General features: G+C 61.6%; 1 protein-coding gene across 7 annotated transcripts in view; it reads left to right on the top strand.

Moving 5' to 3' along the window:
- The window catches only part of ZMIZ1 (zinc finger MIZ-type containing 1), a 166,337-nt gene that overhangs the window by 123,624 nt on the left and 15,626 nt on the right, over nucleotides 1-27,087 (top strand). For 5 of the 7 annotated variants that reach the window (XM_036438080.1, XM_036438084.1, XM_036438078.1 and 2 more), the window contains 9 exons: nucleotides 10,282-10,426; nucleotides 18,214-18,328; nucleotides 19,224-19,441; nucleotides 20,320-20,518; nucleotides 21,393-21,683; nucleotides 24,341-24,523; nucleotides 25,620-25,697; nucleotides 26,293-26,467; nucleotides 26,882-27,023. In XM_036438080.1, the coding sequence (XP_036293973.1) occupies nucleotides 10,282-10,426; nucleotides 18,214-18,328; nucleotides 19,224-19,441; nucleotides 20,320-20,518; nucleotides 21,393-21,683; nucleotides 24,341-24,523; nucleotides 25,620-25,697; nucleotides 26,293-26,467; nucleotides 26,882-27,023 (1,546 nt within the window). The remainder of the gene's footprint in view (nucleotides 1-10,281; nucleotides 10,427-18,213; nucleotides 18,329-19,223; nucleotides 19,442-20,319; nucleotides 20,519-21,392; nucleotides 21,684-24,340; nucleotides 24,524-25,619; nucleotides 25,698-26,292; nucleotides 26,468-26,881; nucleotides 27,024-27,087) is intronic. The other 2 variants (XM_036438082.1, XM_036438083.1) reach the window with 2 other exon arrangements.

The following is a 27,087-nucleotide window of genomic DNA, read 5'->3' as shown; positions in this document are numbered from 1 at the left end:
GTCCAGGTCAGAGCCCCAGGGCCTCGACTGCGGAGCTCAGGGAAATCAGCAGTGATGTCGGAGACCATCTGCCAAGCACTCAGCTCTCCTGGTCCAAGAGCTGATGTGCATGCTGAACTCAGCAGGGGGAAGGGAAGAATGGATCCTTCCTCCCGCCCCACCCACCCCCTGTGCATGCAGCAAACGACCCCTGAGCTCACCCACCATTCTAAACCAGAGCTTCTCAAAGCGGGGTCCCCGGGCCAGCAGCACAAGTATCACCTGGGAACTGGTTAGAAATGTAACCCAGCCCCACGGAATCACACACCCCACTAGGTGGGAGGCACAGCAGTCTGTATTTTAGCAAGCTTCCAGATCATTCTGAAGCGCAGGTAAAACTGGGAACCCCTGGGCGAGGCCTCTGTGGTTCAGTCCTGCCCTGGGACCTCACCTTCCAGGACACACATCCACCCAGACCTCACCCAGGTGTGCTGCACCCTGACTAACAGGTGCAGCCAGGAAGCGCTAGATGTAAATGGAACCCTTGTAAATGATTCTTATTTCAGTGCAACAAGGCAACAAGATATTTAAAGAAACCTCACAGAGCATCATCTCATCGCGCACGGGAGCTTCTGCGGAGGGAACGCTCTGCTCTGCTCTCCTTTCCTGCCCCACTCCCTGCACCCGCACCTCCCCCCCCCCCCCCCCCCCGTGTTCTATAAATTCAGTCTCTGCGTCAGGTTTTCTTGGCATGGTGTCCACCTTTGCATAGCTGGAACAAGTAGATGGCATACTATGGAATGACAAGGGAAATAAGGAAACACATTAAATAAAATATAGAACGACAAGGGGTCTGGAAGATGCACAGGTGCTCCTGCCGTGGAGGAGAGCCCTGTGGGATGAGGGAAGGCCAGTCTGGTGTGTCAGGCAGCTAGGACATCCACTGCCAACCCCTGCTGGGCACGTGGAGAGGTAACAGCCGGGCACGGGTGGGTTCCAGGGCTCCTTCGAACATTCGCCCTCGGGGTTTCTTGGAAAAGGAGTGGCGTAACCGACTAGGAAGCCAGTACTTGGAAACGTGATATGTGCAAGCAGGCCCTCCACTGCTCTTGCTAGACAAGAGGGGAAACCCTGCCGCATAGTTTTGGGTAGAGAACCCACAGTACAGGGTCCAGAAGGAGCATCTGAATCTGCCACTGAACGCCCGTGGGGCTGGGTCACATGTCCCTGAGCTGACACCCCTGCCTGTGTGCAGAGTGACTGCAGCTGGAGGCACCTCTGCCTCTGAGGCAGCGGGCTGGCTTGGGCCTCAGCTCTTGGGCCTGCAGTGGTGAGGAGGAGCACTCAGCATCTCTCGCACCAGGAACCTGAGACTGAGATAACCAGGCCGCCCGGCCAGGGGAAAGAGGAGGAGTGTAGGTGCAAACGCTGGGAGGCAGGAGAGCTAGGGGCCCCGGCTGCAGGTTTTCCTGAGTCAGCTTTCTCAGAGAGCAGTGACCTGAACCCACCTCTCGGTAGGCGAGGGTCACCTGACAGCGTGATGCCCGCCCCACCCGCTGACCCGCCCTGCCCCTGCAGCACACACCCTCATCAGGTTCAGGGCGGAGAGCTTTTTCAGGCGGCTCCTCTACAGAAACAAAGATGCCTGGGTCGTCTCGGGTCTGGGACCCAGGATGGCCTCTGTGCTGCTTCACTCGAGTGGCGGAGGGGGGCAGGGTGCTGCCATTTGACAGTCGTGGGGTTGGACACGGGGCCAGAGAGGATGGAGGGAGTGCACAGCAAGGCCTCCCAGCACACAGGAAGGCCGTGGCGTTTAGACTCTGGGCCTCGGTGACCTTGGGAAGGAGCTGGCCTCCCTCCCATCTCTCCGTATGCTGGGAGCAGGCGGACACCGCCAGACTGCAGGCCCCCGCTGGGAAGCTGTGGAAGAGTCAATTACCCGGGGAAAGAGCGGATTCCCGCAACCCCTCCTTAGCCCCCGGCTCCCTGGAAGCAGGATGGGCAGTGGTGGTTAGCCCCCGGGAGAATCTATGCACACAGAATAGGAAGTGGGTCCTTCAGGCGGTGCCTGCTGGGGTGAGGGCCTGGCTCCAGGCTGCAGAGGCCTGGCATGTGCAGCTCGGGTCTCGTCTTACAGACACACTGGGAGCGTGTCTTGGTAAAGGGAGAGCATCCTGGCTGTACTGGCCTCTGGCCTCCTCCATTCTGCTCAGGTGCTGCCACGGAATGAGTTGGAAGTGGGGAGACGGGGGACTCTCAGCACCACCACCGCCGCCCCCTATGGGTAGTCTGGTCAGTCCTGGGGTGGCCAAAGGGACTTGTCCTGTTGGAACCCATGTCCTCTCAGAATATGGGGGTAGGCACACAGAGGTCTCCTGGCCTCAGTCTCTTGCTTTGCTATTAATGCTGTATAGTTCTCGGCGAGGTGGTCTAGATCCCACCTTGCCCTGGGCCTGCAAATGTCTCAGGCCTAAGAGGAGGCAAACCTGCCTGGGTCCTGGCCTGCTCACCCTCTTCTCTGTGTCACCCCTCGTGTCTAAAATGGGGCCTGTCATTCCCCCCACCCCCTGGTGGCTTATGAGATTTCCAGGGCCCATGGGTGTGTGACCCAGCCCCCTCGAGGGGACACGGTGCCCAGTAGCAGCTTCCTGCCAGCTGGTCTCCCCGGACAGCAACACTGACCGATGCCCCCGCCCGAGCCCCTCCCTCAGGCTGGGGGTCGGAGGCGCACCTATAGCATTCTCTTCCTGACGAAACTGCTCACCTTGAGCTTCTTGGGGGTGTTTTGTCGTTGGGCCTGCGTTGCACAGGAAGGTGCAGATGGTGGTGGGAGGTAGGCAGGGAGTTTTCCTGGCTGGGATTTTCCTAAAGCCTCAGCCCTGAGGCTGGGCCTGTCCGACTTCTCCGAGTCGGAGTCGCCTGCTCAGCAGGCCCAGCCTCCCCCTGGTGATGGATGGACAGCCAAACCGGTTTGGGAATCGGCCCTGCCAGCTCTGAGGTCCCCAGAGTTCAGTTCCCAGGGTGAGTTCACACGCCTTGAGACTCCCAGCTCCTGCCAACCCGGGCATCCCTTGGGGAGAGGGGGTGGGAGCGGACGAGTGTTCCTGGAGGGAGGGAAGGGCCGAGTCCCTCGGGGTGGGCTGGACCTCAGGATCTGAGATGGCAGGGCCTGCCAACCACTGAGAAGCAGGTAGGGCCCAGCGGGGTGGGCAGGGGAGAGGGGGAGCGCATGAGCCTCCAGATGCATCCTGGGCCGGCCACGCCATCACCTGGTCGGTCTCCCGCCGTGCAGGGCAGCCAGGCAGCCAGGCAGGAGAGGGGCAGAGTTGTTTTGACCTTCTTGCCCACACAGCGGTGGGAGATGGCAGAGCAGGGAGCAGAGTGTGGGAATGATCTAGAAAAACCAGAAGTAGCTGAAACTCAAGACAGCGTGCTGCTGGGTGCTGTGAGGCGGCCGTTTTGCAGGAGAGCCGGATTTCCCCAAGAAAAAGCTCTCTGGTTTTATGTTTTAAGGGTCAGCCGTCGGGGTCCTCCAGAAAAGACATCTCCTCTAACCAGGGTGATCCCCCTCCCTCAGCGCCCCCCCCCCCCCCCCCAGCTCCTGTCACCCTTGGGTCCTGCACACACCAGCCGTCTGGCCTCAGAAGATAATCCCCCCTCCGGGACCCAGTGACCTGCCCCTGTGGGTGCCCCTCTGTTGGCCCAGTATGAGAAGGACTGCTGCAAGGTCCAGCCCAGCACCACGCCCAGGGCTCCCAGGAGGACTGGCCCGGACTGGCCGCCTGCACTGCTCCCAGAGCCCAGCTCCCAGGCCCTGGCTCCACTCGGCGCAGAGTGCCCGGCGGGGAGGACCCTGGGCACGGTGGGTGCTGGCAGCAGCACTGCCCGCCTAGGAGCCGGTGCAGGCTGGGCCCGAGGCACATGGGCACTGCGATCCTCGTGGGGTTGGTTGCAGGGGGTCGAGTTTTATTGGGGCAGCAGCACAGTCGATGGGAGACAGAAGCATCTTGATCCTAAAGGGGCGTGTGCCCAATATCAACACCAAAAGAACAGCGTATCCTTACATACTCCTTCCTCTGTGCCCAGCGTCGGTCATACTAGCATCTTACGTGTATCAGCTTGTTTAATCTTCATGACAGTTTAGGAGCTGGTAACGTTTATTACCCCCATTTTACAGAAGGGAAAGCCAGAGTGCAGCAAGGCTGAGTAATTCACCCAGGGTCACACAGCGGCGAAGTGGCTGAGCTGGGGTTTGGGCCGCCGGGGTTCAAAGGGCCCTGAGAGTCGGGTCTCAGGCACAGCGTGCACAGTGCTTGGCTGCCCTGCCTTCCGGAGGGGAGGCAGCAGATTGTCAGCAATTTGTAGCTCCCAGGTTTCCAGCTGAGACTCTTGGGCATGAAACTAGCCACTTCTCACACGTGGTTTTAAAGCTCGGCCTTCCCTTCTTCATTTGGGGGCTCCTCGCTCCAGGCCTGAGAGCAGAGGGTCCTCCCGTCGCCTCCTCACTTCACAGCTGAGACAGACTCTCCCAGGCCTTTGTCATCTCCAACCCCATCTCCTCCCTCATGGCCTCACCTCTCCTCATGCTCCTGGGACCTCTTTCCGCCTCTCTCTGCCCCACTTTCCTCCCCCCTCCACCAGGGCACGGCTGGAGGGGGTCACGCCTGGCAAGTCACCTCCTGGGCACCCAAGTCCTGTCCACCCAGGGTCTTGGACATCCCTCGCTCTCTCGCTCACATTCACTGCTCCCCTGTCCTGCAGCAGCCCGTGAGCAGCTGTGACGCTCTTTAATACGACACGCTTTTGTTTCATTTGCCCACGGTGTCCCCAGGCGGCAGCTCCTTTGATACTCTCCTGTTTGGCCCCCACGTCCAATCCAGGTCTCTCCCTCCTCCTGGATGGCCCACTGCCACGCCACCCCTTCCCGATGCCCAGGCCTGGCTGGGAAAGAGCATCCCAGGCCAGCTCACCTCGCCCTGCTCGCCTCACGGGAAGAGCTGCCTTTTTTCCTGCGACCACGATGGCTGCCTCTGGTTCCTGGCCCCTTTCCAAGCCTGAGTGCAGCCTGGGAGGGACAGCCTCCCACACGTACCCAGCGAGCTTGTCTGCCCAGCGATGCTCTGGCTTTCAGACCCCAGCCTCTGTCGCCCCTCCACCCCACCCACTCCTGTCCGCTGGCTAAGCTGCTCCCCCTCCCTCCCCAGAGCCCCGGCAATTCCCACGTCGGGAACGCAGGCGCCTCCATCCAGGCTCCTCCGTCCACTGTTTCTCCGAGGAATGTTGCGCTGGCCCTGGTCCATCTGGTCAGTCCCGCCTGGGTGGCTGCTCTGCTGGAAGCTGCAAACAGAGAGGCAAATGCAAGGCTGGTCACTGTCCCCCACCGGGGACTGGCCAGGGCTAAGACTTCCCGGGGCTCCACTGCAGACCTGCCCTCACTCTTCCATCTCTTTTTGTTGTTTCTTGTCCTTAAAGGACACTGCAGTGGCTGCGGGCTGCTAGGGGGGTGGCTGGGAAGATCTTGGGACTCTCCCAGGGCGCCTTCCCTCAGACCTGCAGCCTCTGACTCTCAGGCCCGGCGTTCACTTCCATTTCTCTTCCAGAGGAGCTCATGGTGCCTTAGCCAGGGTGTCCTCTGGTGCAGGGCCCCTAGACACGCCTCTGGAGCCCAGGAATGGAAGGTGCGCCGCCCCTGGTCTCATACACCCCCGATTCCTATCCCTCTGGTGCCTACCACCCATGGCACAGCATCTGCTGTGAGGCACGTGCTGCTGGCAGTGTCCGTGGCAGGCCTGGAGTGGACGCCGGTGTCCCTTGGGGTTTCCTCGGTAGGCTGGAGAGATGTGCTGGCAGTGGGAGCATCCCAGGACAACCGTCGTGTCTTCTCCCTCCCTAGAGTCCCCACTGCCTTCCCCTGACCCCTCGGGACTCCTGCTTCCCCAATGGACATGGCCTTCGGGCATTTGGCTGCTAAAGGCCAGGGCTCAAGATGGTGCCAAATGGACACCCGGGCCTGGGTGGTGGCTGTTCTGGACCCTGAGGAGCCTGCCCCTGCCCACCCCATTCACAGTGCTGCGGGGGGTTCTAGTCCCCTGCCCCGGGCCTTGCATACACGGAGGCCCCCGCCACCTGTGACTTGCAGAGCTCTGCCTACCCAGTTCGCATGTCTCTGTGCTCTGCCATGTGGTCAGTGCACAGAGATGCCAAGGCCCTGGCGCCTGTCCTGGTGGTCACTCATCTGCCAGCCACAGTCAGAACACGAATGGTCGTTGTCACCAGCCCGCGGGTGGCACTGACTGTGTTGCTTGCCAACGCTCCTCCTTACAGCTATGGTGGGTATGGCGTTACCACCACCCCGTTTTAGAGATGGAGAAACCGGGCAGAGGACGGTTAGATGAGTTGCTGAAGGTGCCACCTGGGTGGCAGAGACAGAGCTGGGATCAGGTCTTGCAGGTGCCTCCCAGCTCTCCTGGTGTTACGTGGTGCGGTGGTGGCTGCTGGATGAGGGGCTGCTTTCTGGGGCTGCTGTCGTCTCTGCCCATTCCCCCTCCCTTTCTCAGGTACCCACGCGCTGAGGTGGGCAGCTTCTGTGAGGCCCATTTCACAGATGGGGAAATCGGAGCTCCACGTGGTGACGCAGCTTGAGTGGCAGGGCACAACTAAGTCCCGTCTGTGCGACTCCAGAGGCTGGGCTCTCAGCCCTGCTCCCCGCGGCCTGCCCTCTGTGCTCCCCACTTGCCCCCTCCCTCCCCTCTCCGCACTGGTGTCCCTCAGGGCTTCTCTGACACCTTCTGGGGGGGCCTGGGATAGCGTCCTCGCATTCACAAGGCACCTCACTGCCTGCGGAGAACAACGCGTACACACCTGTGCGCTCTGCTCTCTGGAGAGCGCACGCAGTGTTTTCGAGGACTTGTGCTCCCCACGCACAGACACTGTTTTAGCCACCTGGTGCGTGTCAGTGCCGCTCAGACATCAGGATGATCCTATGGAGTGTGCATTTGTGTGGTGCCCATTGAACAGATAAAAAAACTGAAGCCCAGGGAGCTTCTGTGGGTTGCCCGAGGGCACGTAGTTCTCCGTGGTGGAGCTCACAGCAGAGGGAGGGGTGGCTGCCCGGCAGAAGGAGGGACACTCCTGGCCCTGCCTGCATGGCTAGTGTCTCTCTGAAATAATTTTTATGACTGATGTGCTCTGCGCACCACACCAGGCCTTCCCACCTCCCTCTCCGTCCCCGGACTCCTCATGCCCGGCACTCCTCCCCGGTCCAGTGAGTGCCCGGAGCAGAGACACAGAACAGCCAGATCCGGGGCACATGCAGACGCCCTCTGGGAGCCCTGGACTCCCCACACACACACACACACACCGGGCCGTGTGTGTGTGTGTGTGTGTGTGTGTGTGTGTGTGATCTCTCCCTGCCTCTGTCTGCCGGTCCTGCTGGTCTGACAGCGCCCAGACTCCCTGTCTGGCTGCAGATCCCCACACGTTGTCATTCACCAGCGTTTGCCTCAGAACAGCCTGTGTTGGCTTAAGCCGTGATGACAGCATGCGCTGGGTCCGTCTGCCGCGCATCCTCCCGCCCCGGTGCGTCTCCCCGCTGCGTGTCTGCCGGGGGGAGGGGAGGAGGAGAGGGGGGGCTCCGTGCTCAGGCCGAGGAGCGAGGGTGGTGCCTCCTCGCTCCCCATCCTGTCCCTCTCGGGTTGTAGGAACGTGGCTGCCCTGGCATTTGTGCCGTGCACTGGCTGCCTCGGCGCACATCCCATCTGTCACAGCATCCCAGCCCCGCCGCGCCACCAGCCTCCCTCTGCCGCATCCCCTCCGCGGAAAACACTCCGTTAGCCACGGGAAGATGAGGGCGTCCTGGGCCACGCAGGAGGGTGGCCCGTGGGGCCGGAGGGAAGCTCCGAATGCCTCCTGCGTGGCTCGGTGGCCCCCGGAGGAGCGGGGGCCGGAGGGCGGGAGGGCCGGCAGGCAGCGGCGCGCCATCTGTGCCGTCCTTTGTGCTGGCAGCTGAGCAGTCCCTGCACCGCTGCGATCCAGTGCCTCGTGCTTGGCGTGCAAATGAGTTTCCAGATGCCCAGTGCCCCCCACACAAAGAAGCAGTAACGAGGGTCCAGGGAGAAGAATGGAGCAATCTCGAAATTCATTTCTGTTTGTGAATAGCTGGCTGCTCCCCGCTCCCCCCGGCTGCGGCAGACCTGTGCGGGCGCCCACTCCAGAGGCTTTTGCCTCGGTTTCTGAGCAGACGCAGGCCAGGGTGGGGGCTTCTCTCCTCCCCGAGCAGTAGTGGTGGCAAGATGAGCCCCCAGGAAGGGGCAGGACACCTCTTTTAAGACACAGCTAGCCCATTGGCACCTGGCCTGGGGAGGGACACAGGCACTCTTCCGGGAGGGGGCGGGCGCTGGGCTGTGGCCCCCCCCACGGGCATCTGTGTGCGCCACACAGGTGGGAAGATATGCCCAGCGGCCCTGGGGGAACCCCTCACCTTCCTGCCCCATTCCCCGTAAGAACCACTGCCCTTCCCTTGACCTTGGGTCCCAGCCCGCCCATGGGAGCGTGGGCACCTCTCACGCTGGCAGCTCACAGCCAGCCTGGATGGGCGGGGTGCTTCTGCTGGTGCTAACACTGCCAGGAAGGAACCCCCGCTCCCTAAATGCTGGGGCCCGTTTGCTCCCCATTCCTAATAGGGCTTGCCTGGGCCACAGGCAGGGCCAGGGCCTGGCAGAGTCTTAGATGGTTCCCAGCCCTGCTGATGGGGGACCCTGCTCAGGTTCTGAGCGGTTTGAAGCGGCAGCTGCCCAGTGCCGGCCGGACATGGGGAAGGGCGGACTCAGCGGAGGCCTGCGATTCCGTCCCAGGGGCTGGAGGCCATGCTGCTCGGGCTTTGCCTTCTGAAGGGCTTCAGCTGCTCCCCACATGCCGGTCCCATGTTAGACTCTATCACTGGGGCGGGAGCACCAGCGGTGTGTCTGGCCTTTGCTGGTTACTGTGAGCGAGTGACTTCACCTGCCCGAGCCTCAGTCGTCTCATCTGTAGAATGGGGACCATAGCTGACATCCTGGATCACGCAGGGCGGATTCGAGGAAAGGCCGCAAAAGCATGTTGCACAGCGTTCGGGTGGGAGACCCTGGAAATGAGGGAGTGGACTCTGTGTCCAGCCAAGTGGCTGAAGCAGTCCTGGGTTCAAAGGCCCCTGGCCCCATGGCCTGGTTGACTATTTCCAGAGCTAGCAGATCACTCTGGGGAAGTGCTCGTGGCAGGAGTGGGGCATGGCCGGGGTGGTGTGTCCCCCCCTCACCCTCTCCCCGCCCCCATTGGCTTCTGCACAGTCTCAGCAGTTCCCCTGTCACACCCCTGGGAGGAAATCAGGGCAAGAGTCCTCACTTCTTTCCCCTGCAAGCAAGCTGAGGCCCAGAGAGGGTCGGCGAGCTCCCTAAGGTCACACAGCAAGCTGGTGGCAGCCGAGCCCTCCTGCCTCCTCTCTCCCTCCCCAGACCTTGGCTCCCTCTTGCACTTTGGAAGGACTGACCAGACGTGCTGACCCTGAGGGTGCTTCTGGCCCCTGGCGGCCACACTGGGCAGTGAAGGAGGAAGGAAAACGGGCACTTTCCTACCTGTTAACTCGAGCTGCTTCCCTCTTGTTCTCAGGGCCTCTCGAAGCCTGCATGTGGAGAGTTCCCATGCGTTCCTGCCTTCGGTGCCCTTGGGAGGCCCTGGCTTAGTCCCCCCCCCCCCCAAACCCCACCCCTGGGCAGCCCTCTGGCCTGGGGATCCCCGTCTCCTCCAGCCTGTGCCAGCAGCGCAGGGCCGGCCTCAGGTGTGACCGAAGCTGTGGACACACCGTCAGGAGAGCCCATGGTCAGAGGGCTCCCGGGAGAACGGTGCAGGCACTCCGGGGCTTGTCCACAGGCTCCAGAAGGCTCTGGGCTCTGGTTTGGGCTCCGCCCGTGGGGAGGAGCCACGTTGAGTTGCTTTTCCAGAGTCTGGGGCTGGGCTTTGCTGAGACGTGCTATTTGGCTCCCCCTGGTCTCCCCTTGGCATCGTCCCTGCCGTCCCCTCCACCGTCTTGACTCTCCTTTGCCATTGAAATGGGCCCTCTGAGCTGCTCCTCCAGCCACAGAAGCTGTTCAGGGGGGTGTTAGTCACACTTCACAGGTGGGAGCACTGAGGCCTCCTGAGCAGGCCTGGGGACTCGCCTGGCGTCACACAGAAGCGGGGAGCGTCGCTAACACGGGGAGAGTGAGGTGGGGCGGGCACGTCAGGGTGTGGTGGCCGAGGTGACACTAACCGTCCTTTCTGTCCCTGCAGCCCTGCTGTCCTCCTGGTGCGAGGAGCTCGGCCGCCTGCTGCTGCTGCGACACCAGAAGAGCCGCCAGAGCGACCCCCCCGGGAAACTCCCCATGCAGCCCCCCCTCAACTCCATGAGCTCCATGAAACCCACCCTGTCGCACAGGTGAGCGGGTGGCGTCCCGGGGGTGGGGGGCGGCAGGGGCTGCTGGGTGGCAGGCAGGCTTGGCCTCGAGGTCCAGGAGGAGGCAGGTGGCCAGGCTGACTGGCAGGAGGCTGCTCGGAGGACAGCCCTCGTAATGCGGCGTGGACTGCCCGGGTCGGTGGGAAAACCCGTCAGTGAACCTGCGCGGTCCAAACCCTCGCTGTCCTGGGTGAACTGGACTTTCACAGAGAAGGTCCGCGCGGTTCTGACCTTCCTCCTCCACACCTGTACCAAGTGACGCGGAGGGAGCAAGCTCCTTCGCCTTCCCACAAGGAGCGGTGGGCCGGGTGTGCGTGGGGCCTGGGATGTTCGGGATTTGGTGCTGGCGGTGCCTGGCTGTTTAAAGATTCGGGTCCTGTTTGATGGCTCTAAAGACAAGCAGACCGGAGAGGCTGAGGAATCCAGGAAGCTCGGCTCCCCCGGCTGTTTGGGGGGCTCTGTGACTTGGGTTTAATGCAGTCACGCCCCTTTCAGGCCACAGAGGGCAGAGGGGTCAGGAAAGGTGTGGTTGGGGCCAGGCTGTGGTTGGGGCCGGTGTCTCCAGGTGAGGCCCGTAGTGCTGCCAGCGCCCTGAGGAGGGGTCAGGAAAGGTCAGGTCACGGCAGCCCCGAGGCGTCCCTGAGGTGAGGCAGCCAGGGAGAACCCTGAGTGCCCACAGGCTTGCTGGAGCGTTAGGGTTTGGGCAGCAGCGTGTTGGTCTGACCACGGAGCTGTGGGAGGTGCAGAGCCCCACCCAGGAAGAGGGGAGCCTGGCGAGGCCAGCCCAGGGCAGGAAGGGGCTCCTCCTGAGACCAGGCAGCAAGGCCTACCCAGCCCCTGCAAGGTGACCTGGACTTGACGCCAGCAAGCGTTTCTGTCTTTTGCTCCCAGGTTTTTAATGAGTGGTTAAAAAAGCCAATTGTGATTAACACATTGTCCGTATGCAAATCAGTGCTGCAAAGGTAATTAAAAGCCTAATAAATCTCGTTTACACTCTTAATTTGATTACGATCAAAGCCCAAAGTTGCTAAGAAAGACTCTGAGGCTGAAGGGTGCCACCTCTTCCGGGTAAGGGGTGTGCAACCCCCAGAAGAGAGGCTCCTGGGCAAGGCACTGGTGCTCCCCTTGAACCTGGGCAGGACTCTGGTGCTCCCCTGGACCTGGGCAGGGAGCCAGTGCTCCCCTAAACCTGGGCAGGATACTGGTGCTCCCCTGGACCTGGGCAGGATACTGGTGCTCCCCTGGACCTGGGCAGGATACTGGTACTCCCCTGGACCTGGGCAGGATACTGGTGCTCCCCTGGACCTGGGCAGGATACTGGTGCTCCCCTGGACCTGGGCAGTGTGCTGGTGCTCCCCTTGAACCTGAGCAGGACGCTGGTGCTCCCCTGGACCTGGGCAGGGAGCCGGGGCTCCCCTAAACCTGGGCAGTGTGCTGGTGCTCCCCTGGACCTGGGCAGGATACTGGTGCTCCCCTGGACCTGGGCAGTGTGCTGGTGCTCCCCTAAACCTGGGCAGGATACTGGTGCTCCCCTGGACCTGGGCAGTGTGCTGGTGCTCCCCTTGAACCTGAGCAGGACGCTGGTGCTCCCCTGGACCTGGGCAGTGTGCTGGTGCTCCCCTAAACCTGGGCAGTGTGCTGGTGCTCCCCTGGACCTGGGCAGGATACTGGTGCTCCCCTGGACCTGGGCAGTGTGCTGGTGCTCCCCTCTGCAGCAGGTTGGGGCATAAGCCCAGGAGCCAGGCTGCCAGGAGTTGACTTTCAGCTCTGCCGTCTTCTAGCTGGGTGACTTTGGAACAGTTCCATAACCTCTCTGTGCCTCATCTGTAGAAGTGGGAAAGCAGCAGCACAAGACCTACATGCTCGTCATCAGGCCTGCATGCCGGGAGCCCCTTGGACGAGGTGTTATTCTCCCAACCCCAGCCTGGTGACATCTGACTTCAGGTGGCCATTCGTGGTCAGCTAACAAAGACTGGGCCTCACTCCCTTGGTCATAGCACTCCACCTTCACCACTTCCATTTGTAACTGTTTGCACACCTACCTAAAAGCTCAGTTTGTAATTGACCCTTTTTCTTGCCCCCAGAAATTTTTTTTTTTTTTTTTTTTTTTTTTTTTTTAAGAAACAGCAAGTGAAAGGGAGATTGAAGGACGCATAAATCCTGCTCCATCAGTTCCAGGTTGCCAAAATGCACGGATCTTTTCCTCTCCTCCTTCCTATTGAAAAAAATGTAAGACCCTCCAGTATGCAGTTAGCTGCGCCGCGGGGAGGAAAGAAGCCCCAGTCACTGTGATGATGGAGAGCGCCGCTAATGGCTCCCCTAAATTAAAGCGGTGGGAGCGTTGGCCCCTCGCTGCCTCGTGTTTCTTAAGTGATAACACCCAGCCTTGCACAGAGACCAGGCCAGTGGAGCTGGATCGCGGAAATTCATTAGGCTCTGACAATGCCCTTAATCGGAATTCGTTATTTCTCCCAAATAAAGTGGCTGTTAGAAGTGCGGGGGGAGAAATAGCTCAGCCCTCCCCCTCCTCCCTCCCTGACGGCCTGCTGACACTGCCACGGGAGGTGCCCAGGAACCAGGAATCATCCCTCCCTCTTCCTGGGCTTGACTCATTTCCCACATTTAGCAGACACCAGTCACTGCCCATGGAGCTGGCAAACACACCTATGAGCCATCTACTCTCACTGCGGTGTGAAGAGCTCTATATAACATCTGTGAAAAATGTGCCGCGGGAACCGAGGAAAATTCCCTGGGTTCTGTTTAGGAGAGTCACAAAAGGAAGTATCCAGACTGGGCTTTGAAGTATAGATAGGCGTTCACTAGATAGAAAACGGGAGACGGAGGAACACTAAGAGGTTTGGAAGCTCTGTCCAGCAATCAGGAATGATGACACCTCCTCCCATGGGTAGTGCCTTCGTTGGATCATCTTTAAGTGAAGATGGGTACTTACAGGGCAATCAGGCTGGAGAATGGGAGAGAGAAATGGAAGTACAGTTGGACAGGGGCTGTCTGCCAGGCACTGTGCTAAACGTTACCTGTCTTTGTATGTTTCATCCTAGCAGAGTGTTAGTTAGTCCCACTTCACAGATGGGAAAGTTGAGACTGACTTGTCCCAGGTAACATGTCCCAGGCCACAGAAATCACCTATACCAAAGCCAGGACTCCCCAAAGAGTTAAGTTCAGAGGCTAGACAGGTAAGCACTGTCCTGAGAGGCCTCCCTGTGCCATTTGAATGTTAACTTCAAAAACGTTAAGTCAGAGTCCTTGGGTATTGGCCAGTATACTGAAGTCAGGCCAAAGCTAGCGATTTGATGTAGAAGGTGTTGTTTTCCTGGAACACTAGTTGGGTTTTCTCTGCAGCCTGTCTTTGAGGCCAAACTGTACATATCCTCTGTCCCCTCCCGCCCGTGGCTTCCCGAAGATAACGAACCGGGAAGCCCCGAAGCTGTCCCTTCCTCGGTCATCCTCACAGCGTGCCTCCTTGCAGTATAGCCAGCTCTGTAGGGGCAGCCCTGCCTCCCGGATCCTAAGCTCCCTTAGAGGGAGGGACGGGCGGCCCACTGCTCTGGGACCCAGTGACCCTCAGCTCCTAAGAGACGCTTCCGTTGAGCTCACTCAGAGGAATTAAACAAGTTCTAAGTGAAAGTCACTCACTTTGTCTCTGTGAGCAGACCACTAAACGCATCATCACCAGAGCAGCAATAACCACAGCCAACCATTTTAGGGTGCCGAGAGGTGCTGGACTCAGTCATCTTGCCTTACACATGTGGGCCCGCTTAATCCCCATGACAGCCTCAGGAGGGAGGGGCAGTGACCATCCCCCTTCTACAGGGGACACTGAGGCACAGAGAGAGGGGTGGCTTTGTTCACCTGCCTCTGTCCCTCTTCCTGGGTGCAGGGGCCTCTAGCCGCAAGCACGTGTAGGTGGTTGGCAATCAGACTTAACGCACAGATGCTTTCGTTCATTCCTGGCCGCCCGCGGAGGAGGAACACAGTTGGTGCTGTTTCTCCCTGGCACTTCGATTAGCAAGGGCTCCTCAATCCTGTACGGGTAGGAAGGCATCTTGCCAGGAACAGGGAGCCCGAGAACTCTGGGCTCCTAGGCAGGAGGGCTCATGAGACCCCAAAAGCAGGAGGAGTGAGTGGACATGGCCAGGGCTTCTTGAAGAAAGTGGCCTTTGGAGGAGGAGCCTCGACAGGATGAGTGGCATTTTTCAGGGTGGGGACGAAGCAAGCAGCGAGCTGCCCCGTGTGTTATAAGGCGCTCGGCAGGGAATACCGCTGAGATTGCACGAGGCTCCTGGCACAGGCACCTCTGCAGGAGGAACAGGGTTTGAGGCCATTCGGGCTGCTGGATGGTGGCTGGGGCAGCTCAGGCCTGAGGCCGGGTCATGCTGGATCCAGGATGTGCAGAGCTGGGCAGGATTGCTAAGCACGGGGCTCTCGGATCCTGGGGGCTCTGGCCTGGGCTGAGCATATCTGCTGGTGAAATAGGACTTGGCCAGGGCGGGGGAAAGAGTCTCGGAACACCCCTACACACACACACACACACACCCTGGGCCCTCTTTGTCACCCTGGGCCCTCTCTCATCCTGTAGGGCCCAGGAGCCTGGCTTGTCCTTGATCCTTGGGCACTGGGCCAGGAAAGCCCTAGTGGTGATGTCTGGGTGTGGGCAATGGCATTGGCCGGGCTGAGTGCCGCGCCTGTGGGGGCGAGAGTCTTCACTGTGACAGCAGGAGCTGTCTCCCCAGGAGATGAGTCACAGCCGTGTTGGTGCGGCTGCCACTTCTGCTTCGGCAGCAGGTGCGAGTGGAGGCGAGCAAGTCCCCGAGACCACCCCTGTGTGTGCCCAGCTCCTCCCCCGGGTGTGCACAGCGGCCTGGCCGCAGGGCTCGTGCGGGTACACACATACGTGTCCCTCCTACACAGGCTTGCCCACGGGTGTGCGCCTGGCCCCTGGGCCAGCCTACCAGCCAGTCGGCGGAATGCCCAGTTTGGGAACATTGGCTAAGTTTGCTTCTCACTAAATTTTGGTTAAGGGGGCGAAACAGGAAGGAGCCGGTTTCCGCCCACAAGGCCCACCCACGGGGCGGCAGGCAGGCAGGCAGGCAGCCGGAGCTGCTTGTGGGCCTGAGAAGGATCCTGGTGAGCTGTGAGGCAGCAGCTGCTGGCCTCTGGGGCTCACAGGGGCTTCACTTCCTCAGCCTGCCAGGTGCCGCAGCGGGCCTCGGCCTGTGGTGGGTGGAGCTTGTGGGGCAGGAGATCTGGGGAGAGAAGACAGACCCCGCTTGTGCTCTGGGCAGTGGCTGGGGGTCCTGAGTTCCATCCAACCACTCCTAGGACAGGGGCCCCTCCGCGTGAGAGAGGGGGTCCGGTGTTTCCTCTTCGTTGTTGGGCAGGATTACTAAGAGTTGGGTTCTCAGATCCCAGGCGCCCTGGCCTCCCTCTGAATGGCAGCCCAGATATGGACCGAGGAGGGCAGTACTTTCCGGAAAGGCCAGGGGCCTCGGCCTGGAGAGCAGAGGTTCTTCCGGCCCGGCTGCACTGCGGAGCCGGCTCGCGGCTCACTTCCCTGCGCTTCTCCTCCCGCCCGGGTCCCCAAGTCAGCACCCCCAGGTGTCCTGTGAGCTGTCTGTCCCCTTTGGCCTGTGCCTCTGGGCCGAGGCCCCTCTCCACGGACCCTGTACCGTGGGTGTCTGGCCAGCAGGGAGCCGGCAGGAGGGCTGGTCCCTGAGAGCAGCTCCCTCTCATCCCATTCCCGGCCCACTGTTTTCCCCGGGAGTCCTGAGTGCGCCCGAGTCTGGGTCACTTTGCAGCTCAGAAAGCCTCCGTCTGCATTCTCCTCCGACTCACCTCCGGCGCGCTGCCAAGGCCCGTGCTGCTCAAGCCTCCCTGACCCACAGGGAATGCGCACTTCACTCCGCGACCCAGGGCTCATCTGTACTGCCCATGGAATCGAGACAGAAGGTCAAGGACAGCAGCCAGCCTCACCGAGGGCTCTCGCTCAGTGGCTTTGTTTCGGTCCCTCTTTCCCCCCGGCACCCGTTGGATGTCATGGCCCGCTCGTGTTCCGTGGCCAGCCTCTGGAAAACACTGAGTGGGTGGGGGTGGGGGGGGGCGCCATTCTTAGGCCCACGTTTACCGATGAGGATGCTGAGTGCATCAGGCTCGGAAGCGGGCACCAGGTCCCTGAGCCAGGCAGGGTCAAGACCAGGACTTGTGCCCAGGCTACCAAAGGAGGCAGGGCGAGGGGAGAGGGGATGAAGTGGGGTTGCCTTCACACCAGGAGGGCGGGACAGGCCCGCCAGGGAATGCCTGGTGAGCAGAGATCAGAGGGAAGCCCAGGCCAGGCCTGGGAAGAGCCAGCATGGGCACATGGTGACACAGCCCTGCCCTTCAGCCTGAACACCTCTGCCCACCCGACCACCCACACTGCCAAGGGCTCCACCTGGCCAGGAGCAGGTGCAAGACCCCCAGCAGCCCCTATGCCTGTGGCACAGGACCACTCCGTCCTGGAAGTCCTGGCCTCGGGTGTGAGGAAAGGTCTTTGTCTTCTGCTGACTTCCTGCAGTGAAGGCACAAGCCCTCTGCCATGCCACCCTCCTCCAGAGCTGCTCCCCCCACGTACCCAGCAGTGCTGCCTTGCAGGTCTCGTTCCCTCCGGAGTGCCGTGGGCCAAGCTGGGACCCCGATTGTGGGCGCTCTGCCTTAGGTCCTTCCCGGGGCCGTCCGTCCGTGCAGGAGTGGCTGAGGGGCGAGGCACCCCAGCCCGGCACCCCCGGGGCTGGGACCCTGCCAGCCCTCTCTGGGGCTGTGCCCAGATCCTCTCTCCCCTGGGTCTGCTGGGCCTCACTCTCCGCCTGCACCACGGCCGCTAATCATAGGAAGCCACTATTGAGCACTTGCTGTGTGTAGGGCAGGGCCTGGCCTCTGGTGTTTGGGGTTCCTCGAGAGATGTCACCAAACAGGTGGGTCCTGTTGGGCCCAGCGAGGTGACTGGGAAGATGTGGGAACAGCAGGGGCGGGGGGTGTTCCGGGACTCGGGGGATGGGGGGAGGGCCAAGGCGGGAAGCGTGCGGGGTATGGTCTGGGTAAGTCATTTCGCAGTGTCTGTTTGGGCTTTGCCTTGTAACATGGGGGCAGTGGAAACCTCTGACTGTGCCCAGTCTTAGGGGCTGGAGCGCTTAGCCTGTCAGGTGAGCACAGAGGCAGGCGGGAGAGGTGGCCCAGAGCTGAGGTCTGGAGTGGGAAGAACGTGACAGGATGCTCCTTCCAACGGCAATGTGGGCCGGGTGAGCGGGCAGGCAGGCAGCCCCCCACGAGGGCTGGGGAGGAAGGGGGAGAGCCAGCACTCAGGCTGGGGCCTTCTGACCTTTCCTGAGAAGGGCCCGGGGAGTTCCGAGGGGTGCAGGGGTGCCTGGGATCGTCCTAGAAGCCACTTAGAGTCTGAGCGTGGCTGCAGGGGCGCTGAGTCAGCCTGCGGTCTGTCTCTTCCTCCTCCTCGTGTGGCCTGTGGACTTGAGGCTCCGGGGACACAGACAGCCTGGGGGTGGCCCCTCGTCAGGGATGGAGGCGGCGGGAGAGGTGGTCACCTTTGCAGTCTGCCACCACTGAGGTACACCTGTCCTGCACCAGCCTCCGTGCCAGGCCTTGGGGATGCAGAACTGCCTCGTCCTGGCTGGGAGCCGCAGAGCACGGCGGGGTGGCGGGCACGGCCTGGCCTGGTCAGTGTCCACAGCCCCTGAGAGCCCCTCTGTCTCCCTTCGCAGTGATGGGTCGTTCCCCTATGACCCTGTCCCCTGGCAGCAGAACACCAACCAGCCTCCCGGCTCCCTCTCTGTGGTCACCACGGTGTGGGGCGTAACCAACACGTCCCAGAGCCAGGTAAGAGCCTGTCCCGCCCCCACCCACAGCCCCTCCGGGTGGGACCAGCCCTCCTTGCTATCCCGGGCTCTGCCCAGCTGGCAGACCAGCGTTCAGGGCACAACCAGTCGTGGGCACGCCTCCACCCAGGATGGGCTCACACCTGCCTCTGGAGGGCAGCAGCCGGCCCCTGGGCACTGCCCCATCCCAGGGCCTTTCTGGGGAAACAGCTTTCATCTCACAGACAGACAGCAGGGCTGCTTGCCTAGCCCGTGGTGCCTCGGTTGGATAAACAGAAGGACTTCCTGAACGTTAATGACATCAGGACTCCAGCGTCTGGGGTCTTTGACCCTGGATGACCTGGGTTAGATTTCAGCAAAATGTGAAGCCTAAACTCTGAGAGATCCCTAGTCAACTGTGAACCCTGCCCCCCACTCTGGTGCCTTCCTCTTTTCTCCACTCCTTCTTCTCTGCCCGTCCGCCTCCATCCCTCCCTACCAGGGCCCGGAGGCCGGCTCAGGGCTAGTGCTGCCCCAGAGGGAATCACCTGGGTCTTGGGCCACAAGGTCCCCTCAGCCAGGATTCTGCTGCCTCCCATCGCGGCCACGTTGGGCTTCTCTTTGCCGTCACATGGCAGCTGCCAGGGCCTCTGCATGGCCACCTCTGGGCATCCAGGCCCCTTTGCTTCCCCGCCTGCCGCCGGCCAGCTCCTCGCTTCCCCACTGGCTGAGGTTTTCTCTGCATTACTCCTGATCATCGTGCCCTCTGGGCACAATAGATGCCCTCTTTATTCTCCTTTTCCTCTCCTGTCCTCCCTCTGCTTCATTTTCTCCACCGCCCTTTCCCGTTTCTTCTTTTCCTCTCCATGTCCCCCGGGGTTACTCACTTTAGTGACAGCCACCCTCTCTGCCCACAGGTCCTCGGGAACCCTATGGCCAATGCCAACAACCCCATGAATCCAGGCGGCAACCCCATGGCGTCGGGCATGACCACCAGCAACCCCGGCCTCAACTCCCCCCAGTTCGCTGGGCAGCAGCAGCAGTTCTCGGCCAAGGCGGGCCCCGCGCAGCCTTACATCCAGCAGGGCATGTACGGCCGGCCCAACTACCCTGGCAGCGGGGGCTTCGGGGCCAGGTGAGCCTCCGAGCGCCGGGCACCCTGCTCTGCCCCTCATCCAGGCACAAGAGTCCGTTTTAAGTCCCAGTGCCGTGCTTCCTGGCCTGCAGGGTGGGCAAGCCCAGGCACCTCTGCCCCAGCCGTCCCATCAGATGAAGGGACATAGTTGTCCCTCATTCTCAGGCCGCTGATCCCTGGCCCACAGCAGCTGGGTGGCATAGTGACAGCTGTCGGGCACATGGGGATAGAAGGTCCCCGTTCCTCAACATGCGCCTCCTCCTCACACCTGTGTAAGTGGGAAGACACTGAAAGCTGGATCAGGGGAGTTCAGGGGCAGCTACAGACGGGGCTTGGGAGCCCAGCTCTGCCTGCTGCTTACAGAGGCCAAGCTGTGCAGAGGCTGAGAGTCCCAGGTTCGGGGGAAGGAGTAAGGGCAAGGAACCCCCCAGAAGGTGCTCTGGGGACATGGGTGGGGTGGAGGTGCCCCATTTCTCCTCTTGCTGCCCTGCTCTGTCCAAGACCAGCTCCCAGGGCTGGCCACAGTCCTGCTGGGTACCAGCGCAACAGGTGGTTAAACACAGGTGCCATACACACAGGAAGCTGCATCGCCACCCCATCCATGTCTGGATGGCTGTGGGCGTGTTGCTCGGGGTCTCTTGAGAGTCCACGTCCGCCTCCAGGGCTGAGCAGGGTGGACAAGGTGCAGTGCTTGAATGCACATGACAGTGAGCGTCCGCCACGTCGAGCCCGGGCTCCAGGAACCAAGCAGCATGAATGGCTGCTAGCCTGCAAGAGGCCCCTGTCCCCTCTGGGCTCTGAGTCTAGACACCTCCTTTTTGTGAGCAGAGGACGGGAGTGCCTGGCCATGTCTAACTCTTCCCTTCTCTCCCTCGCAGTTACCCCGGGGGTCCTAACGCCCCTGCAAGCATGGGCATCCCTCCGCACACCAGGCCGCCCGCTGACTTCAGTCAGCCGGCCGCCGCTGCCGCCGCAGCTGCCGTGGCGGCAGCAGCAGCCACGGCCACGGCCACAGCCACGGCCACTGTGGCAGCCTTGCAGGAGACGCAGAATAAGGATATAAACCAATATGGACCGGTAAGGGCCCCTCTCGTCCTGGTCCAGTCTGGCCCAGCCAGCCTGGCAGAGAGCCCCCGGGTACCAGAGTTGGGGTGTTGGTGCCTGTGGGGCTGTGTATGCTGAGGGAGCTGCTGGTGGCGGGGTGCACTGGGTTTTCGTGGGAGAACATGAAGATTGTGTTAGGGTGTGGATGTGTCTGGTTGGGTGCATGTGGGCAGAGGTTCCCTATTGCTCTCTGGGCCCCTACTCCCCAAAGAGGGGCTCCGTGTCTAGCACAGCCTCGTCACCAGCTTGTCCCCTGGGTGCTTCTGAGGACCATTACTCTCCTAGTCAGCATCTGTGAACACGCCCAGGTCCTAGCTCTGCCCTCCTGACCTGCAGAAGGACCGGGTGGGGTTTGAGGAGGGGGCAGCCCCCACAGGAATGCAGGACGGGTATGGGGGTGAGGACAGCAGGGCTGGTGGGCCGAGGTAGGAACTGGGCCACATCCGGATGGAGGGTGTACCTCCATTGGCCAAGGACCAAGAGTGGGGCCAGGACTTCCAGGAAAGGGGCTCCTGCCTCCATCCTCATCCGCCTCCATCCTCCCACGTCCTGCCCGCCCCTGCACCCTCTTACCATTCCCTGCCTGCCTCTCCCTGGACATGCTGCCTGTGCATTGGAGTGACCGTGCCCCACCCCTAACCCCTCGGGCTGCTTCTTTCCTGTGCGGCCTGCAGAGGGCAGCAGTGAGCCCCGGAGGCTGGCTGCCCCTAGGGGCCTGGTCACCAGCGGTAACCACACAGGAAAGTGCCCCCCACCCCGAGCCCTCCACCTCCCCACCCTTCCCTCCCTGCACTTTCAATGCATGTGGCATTTTATTCTTTTTTTTTTTCTTCTTCTCCCGTTGAAGGTCTGTTCCTCTTTCCAGATGGGTCCCACCCAGGCGTATAACAGCCAATTCATGAACCAGCCCGGGCCACGGGGGCCTGCCTCCATGGGGGGCAGCATGAACCCTGCGAGCATGGCGGCTGGCATGACACCCTCCGGGATGAGCGGCCCTCCCATGGGCATGAACCAGCCCCGGCCGCCCGGCATCAGCCCCTTTGGCACACATGGGCAGCGGATGCCCCAGCAGACCTACCCGGGCCCCCGGCCCCAGTCCCTTCCCATTCAGAGCATAAAGAGGCCATACCCAGGAGAGGTGAGTGTGACCACAGGCAGGGGGTTGGCAGGGCTGGCGGAGGGCGGATCCTGGGGCTTGAAGACCTAGGGTTGTGGGAAGTACTTGGGAAAGGGATTGACCCCCTTGGAAAATCTGGGTGTCAGCAGCCCTGCTGGCCAAGCTACGGAGGCCCTTGTGGCCCAGAAGAGTCAGGGCCTCCTGGGTTTAAGCCCAGCTCTGCCATTTCCCCGCTGGTGGTGGTGCTCCAGCCTCCTCCGAGGGCTGCTTGTGGGACTTGAGTGAGGAGACATGAGGAGCCTCGCCCTGGGCTGGCGTGGGAGGGCCCTGACAACGGGGCCTCTGTTATCGCTCACGCTTGTCTCCTGCGGACAGTAGCTGGGACGCTTTGGTAAGGATCTACACGTCCATAGGCCACAGCCTCCCGCCCGCACAGGGCTTCCCCAGTCCCTCGCAGAGTGAGAGGTGAGACAAAGGCCGGGAAATGTCAAAGCCTGGCCGCATCGGAGAGGAGGGCGGAAGGCAGGCGGAAGGCGTGTTTCCATCAGTAGCCAGCCGCTCTGCAGGCTGCCCAGCCAGCTGGGCCACGGCGTGTGAAGACTCAGGAAAGTCAGATCCACCCTCCTGCCTCTGGGATCCGAGGCTTCGGCAGGAAAGAGAGGTCTGAGCAGGGACCCGAGTGGGGCTCCAAGTGAGGTCAGGGGAGGAAGGCCTTCGGGGGGTGTCCCCAGGCCTGCAGGGAGCACTCAGACCACGAGCTGGCAGCAAGTGGCCTGTCTGGTCAGCTGCAAAAGACACGGGGACCCCAGAACCCTGGGCTGGTGCACCCCCCTCAGGGAGCCTGCCTGGATTCCTCCCCCGGACAGAGCCCTTCTGAGCATCTCCCGGCGCTCGGCGTGTGTGTGTGTGTGCCCGTCCTCAGGTCAGCTTCACCCCTTTGTCCCGGAACTGTGGCCTCCCACTGGGGCTCACAGGGCATTGACTAAGACTATAAGACCCTGGAAGGTCTGTGGGGTTCCTCGGCGTTCACCTTAGCTTGGGCTAGCAGGTGGCTTGGCCACCGGTGAGGTGTCCTGAGACCTCAGGGAGAGGTCAGAGATCTCCAGAAAACCCAGGAGCCTGCGCCAGGCCCCAACGTGCCTTCCGGTTGGCGCCAGTTCAGGAAGGGGCCAGGAGGCAGCTGGCCCCTAAGATCCTGGCTGTTATCGGGGGACCTCGTGCTGTGCTGTTGGCCTCGCTCCTGTGCTCAGCCCTCTCAGCCTTCTCTGGGCTCAAACTCCTGTCGTCCCCACTGTCTGGGCCACAGGGGCCTCCGTAGCCTGGTCAGCAGAGCAGCTGGCACCCAAGGAGCTGTCCATGGAAAAGGCGGCCAGACACCGGCCCAGCGCCTGCCCCAGGGTCCCGCTCCCTGCTGTCCTGTCGCAGCAGGGCCCACCAGAGGCTCTTGATTTTTTTTGCTAGATCATTCTCTCCCTAGAACGCTGGGGCGGCCCGGTGCACAGTGCCTGACCCTGGGCTGTGACACGGGGTGACAGCCAGCACAGCCTGGCCCTGTCCAGGAAGTGGTGTCAGCTTGCACTGGCACACCCACAGAGTCTGTGAACTGCTGGCTCCTGGGGTGGGGCTGAGTCAGGGCCCCTGTCCCGTACAGGAACCTTCTCCAGCCTGGGGGGCAGGCCACAGCCTCCAGGGATGTGGTGGGGACCTCGCTGTCCCAGAGCCCCATTCACAGCACGGAGTTAGAGTTCCTCGGCACTGACAGACGCCTCCCCCTCTGCGCTTTATCCGGTCCTTCCTTCATTCCTTGAGCGAGTGCTTATTGAGGGCCTGTGTTGTGCCGGGCACTGGGACAGAGTGTCTCCTAGACCTCTGAGGCCAGAGGGCAAGAGAGAGACGATTAATAGACACGGGGTTTCGGCAAACGGAAGGAGAAAGCACTCACTCTGCAGCACATAATGCCGGGTGTCTGGGTGGCCCGGAGGGTCTTGGTCTCACTGATGGGGAAGGTGGCTGCAGGGTGGAGACCAGCATGAGCAGAAGTGGCATGTGCCACCTCATAGCTCTTTGAGGACAACACCCTGCCTGCCCCTCCCCCTCTCTGGAGCTGTCTCCTCTCCTCTCCCCTCCCGTCCCCTCTCTTTTCCTCCCCTCCCTTCCTTTCCCCTCCCAAGGCCTCTCCTGAGAGGGTTTTCTTAGCCCTTCCTCACCCTGGTCTCCTGGCTTCTGCGCGGATGGCCCAGAACTAAGCAGTGTGACCCACACGGTGTGGGGTGAGGGGTGTGGGGACATTGCCCTCCAGGAGCCCCAGATGCAGGGTGGGGTCCCCTTTCCGGAGGAGCAGCCTGTGGTCTGTGTGCCCGCCACGTACCGAGCATCAGGAGAGAGACACAAGTCCCCACACAGCGGTGTTAACAAGAGGCTTTAGCGGTCCCCCCAGGGTTCAGAGGGCACGGTGCTTCGAAAAGACGGCTCAGAGCCAGATGGACGGAATGTAACGTCCCCACGTGTCCAGGCAAGAGGCGCCCCAAGCTCAGGCTCCACCTCCCTCTCCAGGGGTGAGGGGTTCCGCGGGCGGGAAAGGCAGGGAGGGATGAGAGAGGTGGGCGGTCCTGGCAGTCCAGCCAGCGGCTCAGCTCCCGGGCACTCACGATGTCCCCGCTCTTCCTCTGCTGCCACAGCCCAACTATGGAAACCAGCAATACGGACCAAACAGCCAGTTCCCCACACAGCCGGGCCAGTACCCCACCCCCAACCCCCCGCGGCCACTCACCTCACCCAACTACCCCGGGCAGAGGATGCCCAGCCAGCCCAGCACCGGGCAGTACCCGCCCCCCACCGTCAACATGGGGCAGTATTACAAGGTGAGTCCTCCCCACCCTCCACCCCACCGTGTCTCTAGGCGTAGGGGTCCCCTGCAGGCGCCAGGGTGTGCCCTTGCTTGGAGCGCTGCCTGGAGTGGCCAGAGGCCCGGCTGGCTTCTCCTGGTTCCTCTTCTCACGGGCTCAGAGGATGGTTTTCTTTCTCCCTTGACTATTGGCAGCACACCCAGGATAATAACCATAAAGGAAATACGTCTTTTAAAGGGAAAGCACCCTGAATGCATTACCATTTCATCAAAACCTTGCTTCTCCACACGCGTGTCCAACAGGTTGTAGAGCTGTTGTGGCGGTGATTTTTTCTTTTTAAGTCCTCACCCGAGTATATTTTTCCCATTGATTTTTAGAGAGAGTGGAAGGGAGAGGGCGAGACAGAAACACTGATGTGAGAAAGACACACATCAATTGGTTGCCTCCCGTATGCCCCCCGACCAGGGCCGAGAGTCTGCAACCAAGGTATGTGCCCTTGACTGGAACCAAACCCGGGACCCTTCAGTCCTCGGGCGGACGCTCTATCCACTGAGCCACCCCAGCCAGGGCAGTGATGTAACTTTTTAATCTCTGTCACTTGACATGAGATGATGAGCGAGCCCCTTGTTGCCTGGGTGGCCTGTGGTTCCACTGGCGCTGGCCGCCTAGCGTTGCCCTGAGGTGATGGCCATATTTACCCTCCTTACTGGCGGACGTTGGGTTCTCTGAGTTTGAAATGGCACTGTGATGAATGGCTTCAGCCACTTGATGTCTCCCTTCCTTGGGGTTATGACCAAGTGCGTTCTCAGGAGCGGGAGAAGCCTCCAGAAATCGCTTCCATGTATTTGCCGGGGAATTCTGTCCACTGACATGGCCACCTGCCGTGTGGCATTACTGTTTTTGCTCCAGTTTCGGCACAGTAGTGTTTTTTGTACGCCCTCTTGCTAAGTGAGTAACTATGGACAGAGAAAAGGGGAACGCTGCCCCCAGGGGGCGACCTGCTGAGCCCCCTCTGCTCCCTGCCCAGCACCCCCTGATCCCAGCAGATCTCATTGCGGGAGGGAGGGCAGTTCTCCCTACACTCACGGCGCTCTTGATCTTGCGTTGACAGCCGGAGCAGTTTAATGGACAGAACAACACCTTCTCTGGAAGCAGCTACAGTAACTACAGCCAAGGGAACGTCAGCAGGGTGCGTAGTTTCTGTCTTAGGAGCGGTACCCTGAGTGCCGCTCCCATCCCAGCCTCTGAAGAGGAGGGCGGCCTGGGGATGGGTGTGCTCTTAGGTCGTCTGTTCTGGGGCTCACAAGCCTGGCCAAATCCGCAGCTTCGGGGGCGGGGGGCAGGGGGTGGGGGGCTAGGGGCAGGAGGGGTGGACCTGGACCGTCCTGGGGACTGAGAAAGGGAGAGGGGTTCCTGGGGAGCCCTCCCCTATGATGTGCAGGCCCGGCTCTGTCTGGAGACCCCGGTGGGCTGGCCCAGAGTCATGATGTGGGAGCCGGAGCCCTGGGCCTTGACCCAGCTCTCTCCTCCGGAGTTACATCAGACAAGTCTCCATCTCCCAGGGTGGGGTCTCCATTGGTGAATGGGCTGGGGGACCTGCACCTCCTGCCTGTTTTCTGATGGGACCAGAAGCCTGGGTGCAGCCAGGAAGGAGGGAGTGGTTTTTCCGGGGGCTCTCCTCCCTCGGGGGAGCGAGGCCCATAGCCTAGCACCTGGGTTGGGTGGAGTGGATCCTTCCGTCTCTGTGACCCCATCACCGATGTGTGGTTTCTCTTTCCTTCCAGCCTCCCAGGCCAGTTCCTGTGGCAAATTACCCCCACTCGCCTGTTCCCGGGAACCCCACACCCCCCATGACCCCCGGGAGCAGCATCCCCCCGTACCTGTCCCCCAGCCAAGATGTTAAGCCACCCTTCCCGCCTGACATCAAGCCAAATATGAGTGCTCTGCCACCACCCCCAGGTGAGCGCCCCACTCCCCCTGCCTGTGTGCGGCCAGGAGCCAGGGGCTGGGAAGTTGGCCTGCCTCTGGGGGCTGGGCATGTAGAAAGGGCAGGAGGGCTGGAAAGCCACACCCAGAAGGGAAATCTGGGGTGGGGGTCAGCTGCCAGCACCCTCACCACCTGCCAGCAGCCTGGGGCTTCCAGAGCCTGTGGGCGGGAGCAGGACACAGGGCTGGGCGGGATGGGGCTTGGAGACGGGGAGAAGTGACGGCTCGCTGGTGTGTGCTGGACCACACAGCCCCGCTTCTGTGGCCGTGCTTGCACCCTCACCTGTGTGTGCCTCTGAGCGTGCAGCCAAGGGTGCATGTCATGTGGGTGAGCGAGCCCCACCCACGGCCCCGGAGCCCAAGCTTCTGTGCTCCTCCCCCACCCAGCCACCCACAACGACGAGCTGCGGCTGACGTTCCCCGTGAGGGACGGCGTGGTGCTGGAGCCCTTCCGCCTGGAGCACAACCTGGCCGTCAGCAACCATGTCTTTCACCTGCGGCCCACCGTCCACCAGACGCTGATGTGGAGGTGAGTGTCCGGGCAGGGGCACGGCCCCGGGCTGGGCGGGGCAGGCCCCGTGGCAGCCTCAGCC

The sequence above is a fragment of the Pipistrellus kuhlii genome, unplaced genomic scaffold (genome assembly GCF_014108245.1).
Source record: "Pipistrellus kuhlii isolate mPipKuh1 unplaced genomic scaffold, mPipKuh1.p scaffold_m20_p_15, whole genome shotgun sequence".
NCBI classification, from domain to species: domain Eukaryota; kingdom Metazoa; phylum Chordata; class Mammalia; order Chiroptera; family Vespertilionidae; genus Pipistrellus; species Pipistrellus kuhlii.
The sequence above is the reverse complement of the archived record's forward strand: the minus strand, read 5'-3'. Positions and strand labels throughout refer to the sequence as shown.